The sequence below is a fragment of the Poecilia formosa genome, unplaced genomic scaffold (genome assembly GCF_000485575.1).
Source record: "Poecilia formosa unplaced genomic scaffold, Poecilia_formosa-5.1.2 Scaffold92, whole genome shotgun sequence".
NCBI lineage: Eukaryota > Metazoa > Chordata > Actinopteri > Cyprinodontiformes > Poeciliidae > Poecilia > Poecilia formosa.
In genome coordinates, this window is record NW_006800031.1 from 1,273,761 (window position 1) to 1,296,548 (window position 22,788).

At 35.9% G+C, this 22,788-nt stretch overlaps 1 protein-coding gene across 3 annotated transcripts in view; it reads right to left on the reverse strand.

Annotated features, from left to right (window-relative positions):
- LOC103142014 (transmembrane protein 132B) overlaps positions 1-22,788 on the reverse strand; it is a 238,943-nt gene that overhangs the window by 14,145 nt on the left and 202,010 nt on the right. For all 3 annotated transcript variants that reach the window (XM_007557864.2, XM_016674253.1, XM_007557865.2), the window contains one exon: positions 20,894-21,037. In XM_007557864.2, coding sequence (XP_007557926.1) covers positions 20,894-21,037 — 144 coding nt within the window. The remainder of the gene's footprint in view (positions 1-20,893; positions 21,038-22,788) is intronic.

Genomic DNA, 22,788 nt, shown 5'->3' on the forward strand with positions numbered 1-22,788 from the left:
ATGAAAAGGCAGAGTAAACTGTAAAATATAACAAATTAGCATACATCCTCACTCAGTTTTATTATGCAATTAAATTACAGAACACTGTCACATATAAGTTACTCCCCAGCCCTTGGAGTTGGGAAGTTGAGTTTCATTTCCACCATTTCATTTTGTGTGATATGCAAATTGTGAAGCACTTTGGACAACTGTTGTTCTTAAATGTGCTATTCAAATAAACTTGACATTGACATTGAAACAGGACAGGGTAAGTCAACTTTGCTGACACATCTTTTGTGTTTGTAATAATCTTTGGGACTTGGTTTTGTGTTTTGCTTCATTTTTAGGATTTGTCGGTCTGTTTTGCTTTTCCCAAACCTTAAGACTGTCTTGGGATAAAAGTTCAGTTCATCCATGGAGTTCCCCCAGATGGTCTTATAAATCAGAAGGTAATCTGTGTGAGTAAGTCTTCATTAGTGTCATCCGAGCTTCTGCATAGCATAGAATGAGATAAAGTAAAATTATCAGGTAATTTCACTGATATTGAAATAGAGCTTGTGTATATTGTGGAGCTGTGGTCCGTGTGTTGGAGGAAGTACGTTGTCTCTGGGCTGCACCATGACTTAAAGAAACCTTTGGCCACCTAACTTGGGTGGAGATCATATTATGCTGTGCTGCAGTTTCAGATATGTGTACACAGCAGTGGAGATATCCGCTGATACCCTTTTAAAATAAATATTAATGCTTTGCTGTTTGCATGTGTTTTCTGGGCAGAGTTATAGAGGAAAGAGCCAAAATGTGCTCTGAGGCGATGCCAGATTCATGAAGTTGAAACGTTGACACTGACTGAAAAAATTTATATTCCCATACACAATGTCACACAGGAACGACTGGGGACAACGCTGCATGAGTGACAGTATTAAAAATATGCTTTCAACCTTTTCTTGCTTCTAATTATTGAAATGTGTGTACTCTTTAAAAATCCATAATATTTTTTTTACAAATCAGGCGATGCATGAAGAACACTTTAAAATATTTCAGATTTTCTGTAATTTCCCATTTCATCGTATCTGTTTAAAGCACTTTTCCTCTGAGATTAATGCTCCTGTAAATGGTTTCTGTTTAATGAACTATTATCACTTTTTCTACTGTAGAAAACATAGCTTAGAGGAAAACTGTTGTTGTTGACACCTGATGAGAAACTTTGCATATTGATTGACAAGTATAAAATACAGATCAAGTGAAAGATGAAGTCAATGTGCTGCACTTTATGACAGGCCTTTAAATTATTTTAATCAAATCTCACTTAAAAAATACTCCTACAGTTTCAATGCAACTCCTTTGCAGTGCTGATGCATCCATTGCATAATGCTTCTTCAATTCCAGAACGCAATTAAATTGGATAATAACCTTATATCTGGCTAGAGTTAACTTTGTTTTGTACTAAATTATTTTGCTGAGACTGCTTATTTTAGCTCTGAAAACTAGAACAAAACTGTTTGTTTTTTTATTTTAGGTTAAACAAAAGACAGAGTCAGTTTACTCCTCTGTGATTTACACATGTGTTGTCCCAAATTCACTCAGACTTTGCTGGATATATTTGGATACTTTTCCTCAAACTACTTCATGACTCTGGATGATTATCCAAACTTAAATTGTGCAAACATGTGAGTGGTGTTTGAGGACTAACGGCTGAATTTCTGGCAAAATGAGGTTGAAAAAGTATTAAACAGCAGAACTACCGATAATTTTGCCGCAGTTGATTCTGAGAATTACTTATTTCAATTCTCCCCACTGAATAAAATAAGTCAAAATAAAGGTTAGATTTTTCTAAAATTTTCAGTTGGAGTATTTGTTACTGCTTTAAAGGATTAATGCAATTTTAGGCTTTTACACATCTTCACTAATGGAAAAAACAAATTTGTGTATGCAAAAGTAAATGCAACACACAGCGTGTTACGTTTTTGCAATCCACAAGCTGAGCTACAGTTTTTAGGACACTGAAGAATGGATTTAAACTCGGAAAGAACAAGACAAAAAGGAGAGCAAAGGGAAAAGCAAAGCAAAACATACATTTACAGAAGGAGAGAATGGCAAAGAATAGAAATGAAAAAAACAACTTAAAGAGAATGTTGCAGAGAATGAGCAAAAAGTGTAGATCTCAGCAGTCGGGACTTGTTGAAAGAACAGGTCTGAAAAAACATCAAATACCACAAACAACTGAACAACAACAGAAACAATTGCTGAAAAGTTGTTCAACATATCTGCAGTTCAAGAGATTGGAGAGAACCTACATTTAAAAGTTTCTTAGCAGTTACACCTAGAGATGTTCAGTTTTTTTTTTCTTAAACCAATGAAAAACAGATGTGTGATCAATAAGATGTTACACAAGTGCAAAAAAGTATTAGTGTTTTTACTGCTTATGTCTAAAAATGCAATTTTGTCCTCCTCTTTGTGGACTGAAAGTGTTGGAATTTCTTCAACTACAACAAAAGTTGGTCTTTAGAAGAAAAAAACTGTAAACTATTCTTTTTTTTTGTAGAACTGCAAAGAAAAATGAAATGTAGCAGGCCAGTGTCTGCGTGAATCTTTCTAGACTTGTTATTCAAGCCGTCTGTGAATGGATTTACTGTATGTACAAGCTTAGATTTTAAATAATGTGTCATCAGTTAAGTTACAAGATTATGTAGGCAGAAAGCTTGTTATTGGTGTTGAGGTCACCGTCTCTGTTTTATAGGCATAATGCATGACTTTGATAGACAGCATTACGATTTTACGTAACAGAACTCTGACATTAATATTAAACATAATTTGTCTTCCAATTAACATTTTAAAGTATCATTGGTAATTAACTACAGGCTAACAAGTTTAATAGATTACCACGCACTTTTATTTTTTAAAAAGCTGTTGCTAAAGTCACAGCAGTGTAAAGGTTGTCCCACTAGTGGTAAGTGTTTGTTTCAAACATGGTCTGATGGGAAAGACTATTGTTGTGTGCAAGTTGTCCAAAAAGTAGCTTGCCTGCTATAAGCAAAGACGTCTCAAATGCGAATGTCAGTGTCCACAGATCACATTTCTAAAGAAATATTATTTTTAATTTTTTTCAAAAAAGTTACTTGAATGATCAGGGATTCCTAAAACACTTGAAAGCTGAATGAGTATAACAGTGTTTTGCACAAATCTGGCGGTTGAATAACCTAAACATATGAAAAACTAATATCTGCTATTGAGGTCATATGTCTATTTATTCAATAATTTGTCAGCTGAATTGAAAACATTGCTTATTTTGTCAATTTCTATTTTTTTAAATAAAATGTGTTTAATTGCGACTAATTACAGACTCTGCAGTTAACTCAATTAAAAAGAAAGAGTTCCACCACTATCATGTAAAGAAATTACATTGAATTTCGTTTCAGTCTATTAAATCTATGTTCTCCAGTCAAAAGTGAAAAAATATCAGTGAACCCCTAATGCAATGCTTGACTTTTAATCAGCCACTGAATTTCTGCACCAGTCTGAGCAACAAAGAAGTGAAGTTAAAGATAGCAAGAAAACAATCTATAAAATATTTATATATGTTGGATTTTCTCATTTGTTTTAGTACATTTAGTACCTAATACCCAAACCACAGAATGTGTTAACTGTGCCCATCCTTCACTTAACTTTTCTTCCCATCCTTAAAATCTACCCAGAAGTCCCAAAACTCAGCCACCCACTCAAACCCATTGCCAACAACCGCCTTAGGCCAAGTCATTTATTTACATCTGTATTCATTTCCCTTTAAGCTAAGTGATCTGTCTGAGTTTACAGTTACTGCTCTCTTCCTCCTGCCAATCTCTGTGTGAAATTTTCTCAGTTAGTCTGCATCAGATATACATTTTCTCAGTATAAAGCGTTCATCCATCTCCCTCACTCTCATGTTCCATTTTGCAAACTTTTCTTTGTATCCCCCTTCTTCATCCTCCACTTCTCCTCTCCACTTCTTTCCCCACTCATATCAGTGCCTTAAGCAATCCAATCCATCTAACTTTAGGAATCCTATCATCCAATTGGAGCCCACACAGAGGAAGAGGAAGGCTCTGGGGGACAGACAAACCAACTATGTGATGGTATTGAGCCCCACGTGTCTGTCGTTTCAGAAACCCACATAGGCCAATCGCCTCTTCACATAGTTTCATATAGCTGTAATTTAGGCACGTTTTATTTTCCTACCCACACATTCACACAGGCACTCTCAAGCACTGGAGTACCGTCATTAGCAGGCTATAGCCACATATATTATTCTGTGGCAGCTTAGATAATAGCAAGTTGATGGAGAGAGCGGATGGCAGGTGCCGGGACACGCAAACGCTTACAAGTCAGTGTCTTATCTCTGGGCCTGTCATTTTGAATTTGTAAAAGTGTGGAGTCAAACATTCTCTAATGGCCATTTACACTCTGCTTTTCTTCAGCATGAAAGTCTGTAATTAAGAGATGGAGAGTGACAGTTGGAAAGTGAGCTAAATGGTGAAACAGGAGTGTTGCTGGAGGATATGTGCAAAATAAAAGATACATAAAAATGACACAAAGTAACTAGCACTGACTTAGTAACTGCTGCCATTTAGAAATATATATTTGACATGGAAAGTATGATTAGTTTCATGGTTAATTAAGTCACTATTTACACAGTCCTACTTCAGAATATAGACTTGTTATGGCCTGTGTTTACTGTAAGTTTTAAAGTAAGTTATCCAAAAAACAGCACAAAGTTAAATTATGGTATCCCTTTTTTCTTTGAAACATTTCTAACTTTGACTCTCGTGTCTGTTGGAGAGGTCTTAAGGGTTTAAAAGAAAAGTAGCGAATGGACTGGGGTGTAAGTTGTTTTTTTTAAAGTTCCTTGGCCCTATGCAAATTAGAATGGTTATTAGCATAGGGATATAAGTCAAAGCTGCCCCCAATATGTCTGTTTGTAGGGTCCTATTGTGGCCTAGGTGTGTGTGTGTGTGTGAGTGTGTCTGTCTGAATGTGTGTTTGGCTTATTTAAGTGAAAGAGATGCTTAAGTATTTGGATGTATTTGTTGATTTTCTTTTGCACAAGCTTAAGGAGAACTGTAACTTTTCCCAAAGTTAAATGAATTCATGTCTAATTATCCTCTCCAGCATTTGTCGTATCAAATTAGATATTTGAAATAATTAGATGGGTTTCTATTTTGTAAAATAAAGAACCGAGTATGGTTTCATTTGTATCTATTTAGTCATGGGTATTGCAGTGACCTTTGACATTTGGATATTTTTCCAGCGTTTATGCTGTTTTACAGCCTAAGTTAGAAAAAGTCAAAGCTAACACAGACAGACAACAATTAATGTATTATTGAAATATAAATGTTGTTATCCAAGTCTGACTGTTAGTAATACCTTTATAAACATTACATGGTTGGTTGTTTTTGAATCGTATTTGTTGTGAAGAACAAATGCACCAAAAAATTCTGCATTCTGGCACAAACAATAGTTGTTTATTTATTAGTTGTTCTTTTTAAACCACTCAAGTAGTATTCATCTGAAACAGTCACCAACTATTTTTTTGGGGTTTAAGCCTAAGCTGACTCCAGCCCACAACCATAATTTGGTTGCTTTTCATGTTCTATTTTTAGATTGTAAATGCAAAACTTTAGTTATGAAAGATAAATTAACAGCTTATGTCTTTAAAGCAAAAGCTCCTCTGGATTGAGTCTAAAATTAGTAGTTGAACTATTTTAGATTTGAGTCGATGGTGGAAATTAAACAGAGCATGAACCTGAATATACCAGTAATGAGTTATCACAGCAGAATCCTATATCTGTAGAAGAAACTACCAAAAAGAAAGAAAACTAGTCAGTGTTGTACTAATATTTTACCCGGATGCAAACCAAAATGACATTGCTCTGTAGGATGGCTTGGCTCCGTGTCAAATATGTTCTTATGAGTTCAGCTATCCAAACTGGGATGAGAAAAGAGTCGCCTCTTAAGTCAAGGGCAACAATCTGAGGTAGTTCAGATCCCTGATTAGAGAGCCTCTTGGCCGCTTCTCATTCAAGGCTTTGCAGGCGTGTCCTGCAGAGGGGAGTCTGAGGTAGGACACAGAACTCACTGGAGGGATTAAATATCTGATAAATATCCTAGAGGAGTGGAACATACTGAAGGCTTTATTCATTATAACTACTTCAATGTATGCGTGCTTGTATGTACGTATGCATAGTAATGCATGTATGAATACTTGCTTGCAATATTAAAATATGTGTGACATGATTTCTGAAAAAAAAATACGCAGAAAATCAGTCAAATTAAATAGTTTTGTGCTTTTACTTATCTTATTTTAGTATGTTAGATACAAAATGTGAATCTATAACATATTTTTTATATTTTGTTCTTATCAATTGAAATTTAAAAAGCTGTCCAATATCAGTTCAAGTGACAAAAATAAATCACTTCTACCAACTTTCTTTAAAGAACCTCAACATACTTTCCCCATAGTAATACCAGCACAACTGCCTTAAAGGTAACTTCATTGTGAGAGTAGTAATATGCATCTTGAGTGCTCAGTTCATTCAAGGACAAATTAGTGTGAACCTGTAAGTGGGTTCTGTCCAGCCTATTTGTTCAGCGCAACACTAATCAGGCTTTTGATTACCTGCTTGTACCATGTCAGCGTCTGCCCTCTCAATTTTACACTACATGATTTCATAACATTTAGTGAGGGATGCTTAAGTGGATGTAAACATTAGGGGCGTATCATGAGAAAGAGTAGATGCCTGACCTCTGTAAAGGCAGCTCCACTGCTTGGCCTTTCCCATGATAATAAACGCTGCAGCAGATGCCAGACGCTGGCTGCTAACAAGAATATAGTAGGAAAGGCAGAAATACTGCAGCTGATTAGGGCAGTGCACTTCTTTTCCCCCCCATTCCTCATTGCTTCTTTTTTTCTGTTTTCAAAGTCAAATTTCTAGGCTGAACATGAAGAAAAATAATACAAATATTAACAAATACAGAATAGGTGCAGAATGAATCGATTGCAGAATAATGTAGTATTGGACTGCGAGATCTGACTGGAATTTCCTGGCTCTTCGGTGTAGAGCTTTAGAGGACACATCTGATGAAATCCCGGTGGTAAACTCAACAGATATTATAGATCCAAACCAGAAACGGGGTCCACAGCTCCCCAAGGAAGAGCTGCTAGGTGGGAGGATGGGGCTCTGCATTGCTTTATACTCTGAAACCTTAAGGTGGACTGGATAAAGGGTCAATAATTTAAATCTTAACATTGTGAACAGCAAAATGCCAAATTAAAACTGAGATTTTGTTTTTATTTATACAGTATATGAAGAATGGGAGAATTGTGTTTATTTGAAAAAGCTCAATATTGTCCTAACTTAGAAGTAGAAAACATATTTAAGTATGAAACATAAATCAATCAATCAGCACTTCAAATGATTTCAAGCTAATGAGTAACTTTAAAATGCAATTTTGTGACAAAGGAGCCTTCCGAGTGACACCCTCCTATCAAATCCATTGATGTCCGCACAGGACATTAAATCTATCTGCTCTCTCAAGCAATCTTCTTTTATGTTTTCCATGATGAATCTTAAGCTGCAACTTTTTTTCTCTGTCTGAGCTAAATGAAGCAGAATGTTTTTTTTGTTTTACATTTGCAGGTGGTATTATTTTATACAGTGCAACTCTCCTTCGATCTAGTGTGTGTAGCAGTAGCTTACCATGTTTTTTCTGCCAAACCAAATGTTGAGAACACAAACTTTAAGCAGACTTGGAGGTTGAGAGACCCTGACAGACATCGCCATCAGATTTACAGCTTTAATTAAACGTAAACACAGTAAGACCTACACTTTCACTGTCTGGGTTTCTAGTGTCAAAGCTCTTTGGGGAAATGGGTGTGCTGACATTTGCACATATTAGAGTAATATGTGCAAATGAGCAGTCAGAGCAGTCTGATTCTGACTGCTGGTCAGAATCAGAGTTTAAATGATTCTGTGTTTCGAATCAACCATTTGAATGCACTCTGGCTTTCACAGACAACTTTTAAATACTTGTGTAGGATGCTGGTCTTTTAAGTCTCCAAGCCACTGAACTTAGACAACATTTCTCTTGAAATTAAATTAACATTGAACTTTAAGTTTTATTCAACATTCATTGAAAGGTTCTCTAATAAGTTCCTTGAGATGTAACCATTTGTAAGGTGAAAACCATGAACAATGGCTTAGTTGTGCATTTAGGCCGATAAAACGTGATGAGGTGCAACACAGGAGACTATTATATTAAAATTATCAATAGGAGGATGTTGACTTTGTTGGATTTCAACATGGTAATTAACGGTAAATTGTCTATTGATTGAAGCCAGTATGTTTCATGGAGGTAAGCAGAAAAGTGCGACATGGATGCTTCAGAACACAGAAAACATAAATTCAGCCTAACCTGCACAACATAAAGACAACACGAACACGCCCATTCTATGCATCTTTTGTGTCTCTCCCATTTTACTTCATGTTTTTTATATTTATTAATCCTTTATTGGTTTTCTCCTTTTTTTATATCTAAGTTAAAATTTGTTTTTGTAGATTCGGTGATTAAACCTTTTGAATTTACCGATTACGAGATTAAACAAACAAGCTATTAGTATCCAAAACTATAAATAAATAAATGAATAATTTTCTAATTAACCTAAAAGATAGCTTAGCTTCATGGTTCAGTACTGCAGTTGATTGTTCTGAATTGGCACTACATGAATAAATTTAATTGAACTGAATCCGGTTTGGTAATAGTCATCTTGGATAATGTAATGAAGATAGCACAGGAAACGAATATGCATAATGTAGAATAAAAACAAAAGCTTCTTGTCACCTGAGTATAAATGCAGCATTAAAGTGTGAAGCATGCGTTAAAAGGACATTTGTGTGATACTTCAGGATTTTCCTTGTGTGAAATTGCCACGTTTTACTCTCTGGTAGTTTTTGTCACTATAGGAAAGTGTTGAACAGTTTATGGGGATCCACTGTGGGGCATTCACGGCTTTGCTGATTTAACAACAAAACCTCTTTCTACATCATAAGAAGTGAATTGCTGGGGAATTAAAAAATAGCTTCAGACACCTTCAAGGTCGTAGCTCACACAGATAAATGTTGTGTGTTGCCAATGGTCTGTTTAAATGTTGTGTGCATCAAATTGCAGGCTATATCCTAAGCCTGTTACCGCTAAATGGAAAATGTGTGAGTTTAGAGAGTGTTGTATAGTGTATTGGTGTGTGTGTGTGAGTGTGCATCTGTGTATGTCCTCTGTCTTTAATCCATTTTAGTTTTCATTTCCTTCCCAGGCCTTTCAAATGATCCAGGGCACCAAGACAGAACCCCATCCTTCTCAATATTTTTACGTAATTTTTGTAAGTTATTTTCTTGCTTCTTTTTTTCCCCCTCTAATTATTTAACTCACTGCAGTAGACTTCATTAAATGTGGCATGACAATGCTTGTAAATCCTAAAATACTTCAAAGAGAATGGTTACTGCATACAACTCCAGAGTCCAAGCAAAATTAGGACTGCACGTTTCAGGAGAACATTGAAAAATTAATAACCAGCTCTGAATGGTAATCTGTCTCCTCTTTTTACTGTGTGAGAATTTAATGTGGGGAAAGTTTTAATGTTGCCCACATTACAGTGTGAAGTAAGATTAACTAAGAGCTGGTTATTTTTGGACATTTTTAAATTCTGCCTAATAGTTTCAACATTTGGTTACACAAGACAAAGTTATGTTACATAACTATTTGATATAAAAAAAAAAAAAAACTGAAATCAGTCTCATAACTGTACATTTTAATTCAATGAATTCAAAATTCCTCCACTAGATATTTATTTTGAATGTCACAAAAAATACTGACAGATTTGCAAGCTCTTATAGAAAATGTATAAATTGATATATTAGTTGCAAAAAGATAATTGTGTATTCATTAGCCTCATACTTACTTCCATATGTCAATGCTTCTATAAGCTATATTAGATATAGATTTTTTAAATCTCTTTATATTGCTTCATTAGGACTGCACGTTTCAGGAATGAAACAAAATCCGTAATTTATTTCCTTAAAGTCAAATCAGAAAAAGAGGAAGAGAAGGGAAAAAAGGGCAAGAAATAAAGAGAAGACATGCACTAACTGTAAAGAACGGACAATCAGAAGAAAACATGGCGCATCAGTGGTACCGCTGGATTGCCTACATTCTGGATTAGCTTTAGCCTAGCCACCACCTTGTTAAAAACTGTGTTGTCGGCTATATCTGAACTTAAACATTAGTTGTGAATCTAATATATTAATTGATTTTGTTGAAATAATTGTTCTGTTGTGATTTTTAACTGATGGATTTGATTAAGTTAACAGTTACACATTCATGATTAATCTCAAAAACATTGTGGTTGATTCATGGTTGTTTGCTTAAAATTTATTTATTTTTTGCAATTTAGGTACAGTTATTTATGTAAATTTAAATGATACAGGTTAGCAATATGTATTTGTTTTTTATTCTTTTGGGGTTGCTTAATGGTTTTTACCTGGTTCTGATCAACTGTAAGAGAAATGTCCTGACGCTGATAAATAAATGGAAGATAAATAAAAAAATAAAAAAAAAAACAAAAAACAAAACTGCTTGGTCCATCAATTTTCAAGCGGGAAAACTGCACAGTTTCTAAGAACAATGTGTTTGCCAGCAATAAAAGCTGCAGCAACATGAGGAGATAAAAAGGAAGCAATTATTTGATGTATATTTGAATTTTTAAGTTTCCTTCTGGCAATATCCAATGTCTCATAATCGAAGCAATGTCCGTAATGAGAAATAACTTTAAGCCCAAATGGGGATAGTGAGTCCATGTCAATAAGGTCTACTTATCATTTTTGTTTATTCTTCAGCAGAACTTGATACGCCACCTTTGCTGACTTAAACACAAAGGATTACTGTAAATGCACATATATTAGTTCAAAAAAGGGGAAACAGCTTCATCAGCACACATGTAAATTATTTTATTTTGCTTAGCTATATTTTAATGCAGCATGTCATATTAAAAAGGCCATACACTTGCAAACTCAGCTGTCACTTTGCTTTTTTCTTGTGAGTGGACACCTAATATATACACTGGCACAAACCCCAAAAGACATAGTTGTCACTTGCGAGGGTTCGGCAATACCTGAAGACGTAGAGATGATACTGAGCAGAATTTTATTATAGAGGGTTTTATTAACTGATCAAATGGAGAAATGGACATAGCAAAGTTTTTACACTGGCCTCTCAAAAGTTCAGTTGTACAGTGTAGCTACACATTAGCAAAATATGCATATGAAAAATAAAATTTTGAAATGGTGTTTGTGAAAACATCAACCATTTCATTAAACCTTTGTAAAAGCAGAAAAAGTCTGTGTCTCTGATAGAGCAGATCTGTTTTAAAGCAATGCCGACAGATATGTTTTCCATAAAAATATTAAATTTTCAGGAAAATTGTGCAGCTTTCTTTTGAGCTGGACTTATTTGCTATACAAATAAGTTCAGATACAAAATAGTTCAAAATTCTGTACATAATAAAAACATAACAAGCCAAAAAAAAAAAAAAGAAGCATTACATTACAGTGGCAAAATAAAGTAATGAAAAATTGGAGTCTAGTCTAAAAGTAATCCATTTTCCCCTTATTTTATCAAAGGTCACGCTAAGCAAGCCTTGGTTTAAAGGAATGCAGTGTTTTGGATATTTGGCAGTTTTCAGAAGTTTGTTCCAGATTAGTGGAGCGTAAAAGCTGAAAGCTGCTTCTCCATGTTTGGTTCTGGTTCTGGGGATGCAGAGCAGACCAGAACCAAAAGACCTGAAAGGCTCTGGACGGTTGGTACAATCACAACCGGTCTTTAATATATTTTGGTGCCAATTAGCCATTTATAAACAGAAGTATTTTAAAGTTCATTCTCTGAGCTACAGGCAGCCAATGTAGGAAATTCATTAGATCATTTTATACATATACAATTATGCTCCTTGCAGACTTATCCTAAATGTGAAGCTACTCTCTGACATATACACACTCATATGTGTGTGTATGAAAACAGTTTTCATTCAGCCCAGAACACGAAATGTGGCAAACATCTCTAAAAACATACAAATGAAAAGGAGTATTGATATGAGAAAAAACAACAAAAAGCTCAACCAATTTATCTGTTTTTATTCATGAACATCTTCCTAAAAAAGTGACATGTTGAAATGTATATATATACCCTTTTACATTATTAGTTGGCAATCAAATCCTTCTTATAATTTCAGACCAACACATTGCATCTTTCCATCCATGGTCTCTCTGTTAATGTTTACTTGCTCAACAGAAGAACTCCACCACAGTCTATCCAGCCAATTAACCTGAAGCCACAACATATTTTAAATGGTTTCACAGTTTTAAAGGTGGCTTAGCAATTTTTAACATGTAAATAAAGAAAAATAATGCCTTCCTGTTCTTTCTCCATGGAGATGCATGTATAATTCCTGCTCTTATTCACATTCTTCGCAAGTACACTACCTAATCACACACTCACTGAATACACACGGACACAAAGATCGCCCAGCAGGCACACCCATGGGGTTTGATCAGAAACCGGTCATACCCCATGGGTGTGCAGAGACCCCTTTAATGATGTCATTACTAATTCAATTTGACTAGGAAGAAGAAAATGGGAATAGAGAAATGTGCATGTGTGTATCTACATGCACTTGTGCATACACTGTGTGTAGGCATGTGCATGTGTGTGTTTAGGACATAAGCAAATTAGGAATTGATGCATCAGCTGTTTAATAAAGCAGCTGTAGAGTTTGACACGAACTCTAAAGTCAGATACGGCCTCTGTCTTTAGAAAATGGGTTTCCTTCAATTAAAGGAAACCAATTTCTCAAGAAATTAAAGGATATTTAAAATTTGTTTGAAATGATAATCAGAACAACATGTTAAACCATTTCATTTTATATTTTAACTCTGTAGTAGATGCTGCCTTTGTGATTCAGTTTCAGTGTAAATTGCAGGATGCAGATGGCATTGCGACCACCAACCTACAGTTCAGATGCATGTGACTTACAGTTTTTTATCGTGTAGTTTTGATGGGTGGAGTGTGGGGTTGAATTTAGAGCAGCCGTTCCTACATGCAGTAAAAACTGCCGTTAAAGAACGAGCTACATCAGGGTTTGAAGAAACAAAGCAGACATCAATCAATTTGATGCTGGTTTCTGAAGGTTATACACATTTCCCTGTCAACAAAGGTGTTGACAGGACATATCAGTGTTAAAACTCAAGGAAGGGCAGTTTTTAGAGAGGTGAGGCGATACACTGTCACTGCACCTGAATACAGAAGAGACAGAGAAGAAGTCGTTTGAAGTAGGCTGGTCAAGGAAAATGGTTATGTCTAAAATCTGTCATTTTTTTTCTACAGCTACAATTGCTGAATGTGTAATTTCAAGAAGTCAAACTGCATTAACATTTAATGGCAGATTTTTATGGCAGTAACGGTGTGCATGAACCATGGTTTGGTACAGACCCGGGTTATGAGGTCACGGTTTTGTTCAACACAGCAGATAAATGGAAAAAAAAAATAAAACATTTCTTTTCTCTCTCTTTTTAGGGAAACAAAATCCTCCCAAAACTAAAGGCACTTTGATAGTTGCATCTAATTTGAACCAAATATTGCCCTGCAAACAAGACACGTTCTTCATGTCACAAAAAAAGAATCAATAAATGTAACAAGCAACATTTGAGTTAATTTGACCTCAACTTGCCATAAGAGGTAAAACAAAACAAAAGTGAATAATTTGATAGGAAAACCCCAAGTAGTGCATGACTGGGCTGCTGGTGATTCTGTGTCTACAGGAATAACTAAACAACTGGTGGTATATTATACTGAGTTAACTGGTACTTACAAGACATTACAGAACTCAAAATTAAAAGACGTAATGACTTGCCATAATTCATGCATCCTACTGCAATTACTGTATCATTTGAAGCTTAAACATTTTGTGCAATGCTGATTAAAATCAAACAGGTTTAAACTGGTAAGAACTGCTTCTCAAAACCTCTGTAAACTTATATAGCTTCAGTAAGTAAATTGAATAGAAAATTATTTTTTACATATTCCAAAATTGTTTAATTAAAACAAGCTTATTTGTTTAGCTGAAAAGCTACTTTTACGTTAGCTTTGTCTTATTTTAAGTGTATTTGCACTAGAAACTAGACAAAAGTACTTGGTAAGATTTTGTGTTTTTTGCAGTTAAGGTTATTAGCAGAATAAGGCCTAATTGTGTCCCGTCTGCTAAGCCACCAACTGTGTGACGTATTTCCTCCTCTGGTCTTTCTCTCTATAGAAGTCAAACTGCAGTCTATTTTTTCTTTGACTCTTCTGCGACACTAACAGTAAACCTCATTCGAAGCATTTCGCCAAGCACACAGCAGTCATTTTAAAAATCTTATTACATGACAGACTTTGTGAATGAACAATAAAAAGTGGTTGAACTTGAGTCAAAGCAAAACTCAACTCAAGCACCCAGCTGTTTAGCATCTCTCTGCATTCAATTTCATGACACGCAGTCCTAAAAGAAAGGGAAGGCATTCATATATGCTGATGTGTGGCTGTCCATCTAAATTCACTTGTCCTTTTTTATTTCCCCTGGTTCTCAGATCTATCTTCTCGTCCCCCTTCTCCTCTCCTCATTGATCAATTTGTCATCTTCTCACCACCTCATCCCATCTTCCCTCCGTTCACCTCTCCGGCTTTGCGTGAGGTCAGGATAATGGTACTAATTTGTGTGTATGCGTGCGCTCGTCCCCTATCTGTCCCCTACTGGCAGTGACACTGCTGACCTGCGCATACTGCTGTGTCAACAGCAGCAGCTCATACTCAGATCACGGATGACAAAAACCTCAAAGGGCCTTAACAAGATAGTTTACACTTACAGAGAATGTGACAAGAAGGAAGTTAATGTCCATGCTGTACTTTGCTGTTGCTTATGTTGCTGTCAGGGATGAATGGGTTAAACTGAGAAACAAGAGGTGGATGGGGGGAATCAGCACCAGTTTATTGCAGCGCAGTGACGGGTTTAGCCAGTCATTTTCATACGTTCATTATCTGGGAGGGAAGCTGTGCTACTCCCTGTGCCAACATTTATCTACTGTGAGTAATTACACAAAAGGTTAGCTGATGGAGGTGATTTGAAACCAAATGAAAATCTCATCTCCTTCAGATTATTGATTACAATTTGTTAATTCCAAAAGCAGAGAAAGTTGTTGTTTTTTGTCCTCATAGGAGGTATTTTCTTTAACTGAGGAAAAGAATAAAGTGAGTAGAACAAAAGCCAAACATGTGAAGCTGGTTGTAATAGTTAAAAGGAATTGATTCCTATTACAATTATTACTTATTTTCTAGTCCTTTTTGGCTTTTTCCATCACAGCAGACGAGAGATTCATAGAGTTCTGTGAAGGTGCAGATTTTCCGTTAGTGTGGTTAATCTTCAGTATTATGCCTCAGTGTTTATAAGTTAAAAGAGTAATGTAGTGTGTCCCATTTCAGCTGCTACCAGCAGTTCAACTGGATTTTAAGATTAGTTACATCCAGAGGCATCGTTCTCTCAAAACATTTGCAGCACTCATTTGGTCACACTGGCTTTTATGGCATCAAATAAAACAAGATGAATGCAGTTAAAGGTCTCATTTACTTTGGTCAGTATGTTGTTTTATTTGTTGAAGCAAAACAATAAAATTACAACCCTGCTCTTACGTTTTTTTTTCATGAGCACATGTCATAGCCTATACTCTTTTTTAATGCATCAACTCACGTGGTTTTGACTGCATTTATATGTCACAATTTGCATTAAATTGCGACAAACTGAGTTTCATTTGTCCGATAGCCTCATCTTCCTTTCCTGTCCAGATCCAATCAGGCACCATCTGTCTTTTCTCTTTTATTATTTTTCTCTTTTCAGTCTTTCATATAAAAAGATGCATCATCTTGTGCCATAAAACAACTTGAAGTCTGATGATTGAGCTTTATCCATAATCATTTATAAATAAATTAGAGAATGTGTTTTGCTTTTCATTTTCCATTCATCTTTGTGATAATATTTAATCTTAAATAAAGTAAATCTTTCAGACATTTCTTTTAAAAGTGTTTTATTGTTTCCAAATCAACTGAATGAAGACCTTTGCTTTCCACTCACTTTTGCTTCCACTAATGGAAACGACTGCTCCACCTACTTTTGAATCACATGCTTGTTATTGCATCTTAAAATAACTATAACTGGCCATTAAAAGGTTAAAATTAATGAATATTTGTTGTGCATCGTAAGGACTTAATTCAATTATGGCAGTCTCATACAACATTTTTGAAAGATCCTGTATATTGATCCATAATATTACTATGGTACTCTTTTAAATTACTTTCTGTAGACAGATGGAGTATAAAATGTCATGACAATAGTTAGATTAGGTGACTATGTTTAAAGATAGATGAAAGAGAAAATGAAAACACAAAACTTTGACTCAACTTGTGTTTTTTAGCAAATACATTATGTTGCTGTACTGTTGCTTTTAATGCACAAATATTCAGAACAGGCACTCCAAACACATCCTGTAACACCACCTACGGATATGTTGGAAATTGTTGATTACAGTCCTGTTATTGATGCGCAACAAATATGAAATAAGATTTGCCTCATTCTATTGATTTACAAAATACGCTTTACTTGTATTAACTCCAAAGGAGATGTCTGGGGAATATTATGCCCAATAAATGCAAACCTGCTGTCAGCAGCTGTCTTGCTTTGCTTCACATGAAAACAAGAAACCGCTGACGACGTGCGCACTAAGAAGTTGGAGTCCAGGAATTCTCAGTAAGCTAAAAAGCCTCTCTGCTCCAGCAAAGAAGCAGGTAAAGTTGGAGCAAAGACAGAAATGTGACGGTGTGTAAGAGATCATGGACCCAGTAGGAACATGCAGTTACAGCATTTCAGATAGAACAATTTAGAAAATTTCAGAACGATTTCATGAACCACAACTTTATTATATATTTTGGTCTGATCCAAAATATTTCAAAAATAAAAGATATAAAGGTAAAAGGTTGGAAGTTGGCATCCTCAACTGGTTGTTGAGGATGTTTTTTCTTTTTTGTGAATGCAGCCAAAGAGCATTTATGTCTGTGTGGTTCTACTTGTGCATGTTTTTTTTCTGAGAAATACAAGAGAGATTACATATATGTCAGCTAAGATAGGAAAATCCTTCCACAAAAGTTTCATTCTTGCTGACATATGTATTCCAGCACAACCTCATGTTGATGATCTGCTCATTGTATCAGTGTAGCTGTTGGTATTTCATTCTTCCTCTCCTTAATCTGACTTTTTGAGCCAAATCCCAGCACAGCGAGACGGTTTAAATGCACAAATCATATTATTTATCTCAGTATCCCTAAAAGCAGATAGCCTAATTTCACCAAATTAATTTGTTTTAAATAAAATGCTTTACAGAGGAACCTGTGTGTGTTAATACTTCATAATCCCAATCAACTGATTGGCTCCAGCAGAGCTGAAAAACAGAAATCAAACACAAATTGGAGAGACTGCAGCTTTATATCTTTTATGACGAGACATGACAATTTCCACTGTGAATAATTCCAGGCAAAGTGTAACTTCATCTCTTCAACCCAACATGTAACAGTTACAAAGTGGGATTTTCAAATAAGAGTCAAGACCATGGACGTACAAGGCAGCTGAATACTTTCTCCTATTCATGCTTTGTATATCCAACACTAAGATGAGCACAGGAAGTGCACTGCTGAATACTTTGTAGGGAACATAAAGATGTTCCCTAAAGATATAAAGATGTTTTTGTCGTCATAAAATTGTTTTCTCAGTGAGAAATAACAATTGCCAATTTTTCAGTTTTATCTTTTGCAAAAAGGAAATTTTCAGTCTTAACCGAGTCAGCTGAAATTTGACACAAACTTCAGTTGTGACTTTACAGACTTTAATTTTTCTCTAAATAGTTAAATAAAAATATTTTAAAGAAAAGCAAGTTTCTTCCTAGTTTACTGTAATTTTAGAAAATGTTGAAAATTACCACAATCTCTGCAGACACTTGCAACATAAATCACTGGGCCTGAAGTAGATTTTTACAGTAAAATAAATGCTGTTTTTCCAGACAATGTTGTTTTTTAAAATAATTTGCCAGGCATCTCTTACATTACTCAAAATTTATAAAACTCCCAAAAAGAAGCAAAAGTAGTCACTGGTAATTATTAAGACACATCTGACAGAATCAGAAAGACTCCCTCGTGCAGAACAAACACTAGCTAAACTTATTAGTAGTTTTTGCATTTAATTTGCACAGTGCAGTGATATCACTTTCTTTCTGTTCATCATAGACTAGCATACCTAACAAACTTTTTATTTGTCAGCTTCTCTGCTAAGGGACACATTGTCTTCTTAAGATATATGTCACCTCATTCTCCATCATTTTACTGAACCATCCATGTTTATTTCTGATGATGGGAAGTAAACAAAGGTGCTCCTTAAAAGGCACCAGGTCCATTATTGACTGTCATTGAAACTGGAATTACAAGCACCACTTCAAGCCAAAGTTTTGAAATCAGGGAACATTTCTCCAATTGCAATCAGAAGAAAGCAAGACTTTCTGAATGAGGAAAACTCCTTATCTCACTTCGATCCAGCAGTGGTTCAGCTTCACCAAACGCAAGTCCAGCTCAGACTTGACACTCGGATGAGAATGTTTTTAAATGATTTAGTTACAGGGCAAAGCTGAGGTCATTCTTTTCCTCAGCTTCCTTGCTGACAATCATGTTACAAAAGGAGCAGCTATGACAATTCCCACCAACTTTCGAGGTGGAACCGCAAAGAAATAAAAAAAAATAACAAAAACCCAAAACAGAACCCTGCAGTGCAAAAAGGCCTCGAGTTTGTATGAAATTTAACAATCACATATTTTTCCAGAAGCGAAAATCTGTTGTCACACGGTAAATGGTAATTAATTTTACTCTGAATAAAGCTTTTAAATGTCACGCCACAAAAAACGTCAAACTAACAGAACATTTGAAACTTAGACAAAAACAAAAGTGCTTTTTCAAAAAATGTAAAACAACTTCAGTTTAAATCCTCTGATTACACCTTTAGGCTTGTTACTTTTTTTATTTTTTTTAATAAAGTTTCTACAGGATAAAGGGCTGAATGTAATGACAGAGTCATATATCACATTATTGACACATCTTATTGATGAGTTTAATCCGGTTGTGTTAATATCAGGCGGCATTTAATTGTACTGTTTTTTCATTACCAGGTGTGATCTTGAAGACAAACAGAAATAACCACTTACTGACGCATCACATCCAAACAATCCACTTACAAACAGAAAGCAAATATTACATTCTCAGCGAATGACTTCCTTCCATTTTCACCAAGCTGTTATTGATTGTTCCTTAAATGCTAGTACTACTGTCGGCTTGTACCAGGAAATTGGCATCATATTGAAACTGTCACAGCAAGGGTGTGTTTCATTTTAGGCCCAGAGGGCATACGGAGTGATGCACAGGAGGAATCAATTTTCAGCTGCAGGTATTGACTGGTTTCTGTGAAAGTGTTAAAAGTATTTCTGCCTCATCAATTAGTAAAGTAGATTGTAGTTAGTCTGCTTGGCAGAGAGGCTTAGGTATAAAGCTTTTTTCTTACATCAGGGATACGTCCGAGAGATGCTGAAGAATATTCAGTTAGAGTTGTTGAGACAAAACGTCTGGATCAAAGAAATTGTAAAATTATAAAGACTTTCAGCTGGTTGAGTACCAAAGATTTTCAAGTCACTTTTTCAAATCTAAAGTCTTTTGTCCCAAATCAAAGTAACATACATGTCATGCAAAAGGTTCTTAATAGAAATGAGCAACTATTTCCTTAATTATGAGAATATTTTCTTTTTGCTCAGAAAATTCTGTTTGACACAGAGAGACTGGTATTGTTTTTACTTCAACCAGCAGATGCCAAACCATTGTATTACCTATTGCACAATTTTAAGCTGACTTTAAAACTCAAAAACCACAACTAATGACAGTGTGTGGAGTACAATATTTTGTCTAATATGCATGCTTACTTTAAAAATGGTCTTTTTCCTTAGATGGAGTTTATTATATTTTTACCAGTCATGCACAACTGTGAACATCTGTTCTTTTAAGCTGACCTTGACTTTAAATTCATCGCCACTTGTGCCTAAAGTCAAACTGCATTTGTGATTTTCCTAAATATCTAGCTGAAAAAAATATTTGTAGATAACAGTCACTGGTCCAGCAATTTTCTTTCTTCGCCTTTTGTAAATCACTGAGTTTTGATGGTCTTAAGAAATAGTTTCCTTACAAAATTAAACTGTTGAGGTGTGAAAAGTGTATTCATCTGACTTCCCATACACATCCCTCCTGAAAATGTGCTGTGGACATTGTAGTTTATTTTTACCAAAGGTTACAGCGAGTGACACTGACATTGTGTACCGGCAGGTTAATGAGAAGTGAAGAAGCAAAAGAAGAGAAGGCATGGGTAGGACAACAATTTAGAAGTGCCAGTGAGGACTGACCTTCTTCCAGTAGGGCCAGTAAAGCATTAGACCTGAACAATGTTTTGTATGAGCCCACTTATTCTTGAAAACATGACAGTAACAACCAAGAGTTTCACCCATAACATTTGTGCTTTAAAACAGCGTTTACTAAAAACAAGCTGAATATTTTTGTTCATGTGTTGTTAAATGTTAAAAGGAAGTCATATCATGGAAAGTCAGCTTTGCTTCTCGTTCAGTTTGAGCCTCACAGAAGACACAGCTGGATATTACAGATCTATGAGTAAACGGTGAACACGTACCTTAACCACATCCACATCTGTGGAGGCGCAGGTGATCGGCTCGTCCACCTCCCTCACCTGCCCGTCTGTCTCCACTGTAACCACTTTAATGGGCACTGCTACACGTCTGCCTGTAAGAATGGCCGTGTTCACCACCTCTGTGTCCTACAGCAGGAGAAAAGATGAACACGATAAATTACTGAAACCAAATAATATCCCCAAAACGATTTTGTCAAACTATAGTTTTGACAAACGTGAAGCCTAATTGTATGCTTAACTTTCTTTTGTGGCAAACTGCATGACACGTCTCCAAAAACTGCAATCTATTTCCAGTTAAAATTCAGCGTCAAGTGGGTGGGCAGCAAGGCATGATTGATGAGGATGACAAATCCAGAAGAGGAGACATGAATGAACAAGTGACATGGAGCAGGGGAGAGGTTTAAAGGAAGAGAAAATCTGAGGGACGGGGGAGAGAAGTGATTATAAACCTCACAATTATTGTAATCAGCATGATTACATTTGATTAGATCCTTACAACGAAAATAGCACAAACAAACGGGTGCATACATGCAACTCAGAACACCGTGTGCCAGTGTCAATCTTGATTATTTGGCATTGCATCTCCAAGGGGGCCTTCATCCCCGCCAACACAAACGCCAGCCTGATTACGGGGTATTTTGCTTGTCCTGTTTCTCTGGATGGTATACATAAATCAATGTGTGCGTTTGCAAGTGTGCATCACATTTTACATCGGAGGAATGAGCAACATAAAATGACAGAGAAAGGTGCTATTAAGAACGGGAAATTATAGAGATACAAAAATACCACATCGATTGCGAGAGCAAAAAAAAAAAGAAGGAAATTAATTGGTTCACTGTTAACAATTTGAGCAGGAAGATGTGCTGACTCATCAGAATCAATGCCCCCCTGATACTGTTATTGATACCGTCACAATAATACGTCATGAAGTCCAGAGTCTCATCTTTCTTCTTTTCTTTCTTAATGTCTCCCGTGTCACTATAGAACAGGCTTAGGGCTCAGTGAAGTCAGCATGAAGCTGTCAGCCCCTGTTTTTGCATCTGGTAGAGTTGAGTGTCTGTCCAAATTTATGTGTTCAAAATCACTAGGATGTAGTAAATGTTTGTTTCATTCAGTCTTAATTCTGGGAAAAACTTTACACAAAGGAGACAGTCAAAATAAATCCCACAAACCAAGAGAAGGCAAAGAAAAGTATGACATTTGGTGTAGTTTCAGTTATAAAGTGAGGGACATTCTAGTAAATTACATGGACAGATTTAATTTTGTTTGATGGAGAACATTTTGACAACAGATTTGAAATTAATTAAATGTCCTAAGTTTATTCCAAAAATAATTGTTTAAATGGCCATATGTAACAGTCTGCTTTGCAGGAGCTAGATGATCCACCAGAGACTTTTGCTTCTACATTCATCAGCTGCTGTATTCGTCTCTCTCTGCTAGGACAGAGTGGAAACGTCCTCTGAGATTTTGGTCCACATTGACATAATAGTGTCGTACATCTAGGATACAAATGTCCTGCTCCTCCAAATTGCAAATCTGATTGGAACTTGTTGACATGATCCATGGAAGTAGCCATCAGAAGGGAACACTGTGGTCATAAATAACGTGATAAATGATCTGAATTTATGTAGCGCTTTTTGTGTCATAGTGACCACTCAAAGTGCTTTACATTAGAGCCACATTTATCTAGTCACTCTCACAATTTTTTATGCCAATACGCAGATCAGTAGGCAACTTGGGGTTAAGTGCCTTGCCCAGGGGCACATCGACATGTGACGGGAGGAAGCTGGAAACGACCCACAACTATCCGACTCACTCGCTACTCTACCTACTGAGCAGCGGTCATCCCATGAGCAACTGTAAAATGTTGCTATGTG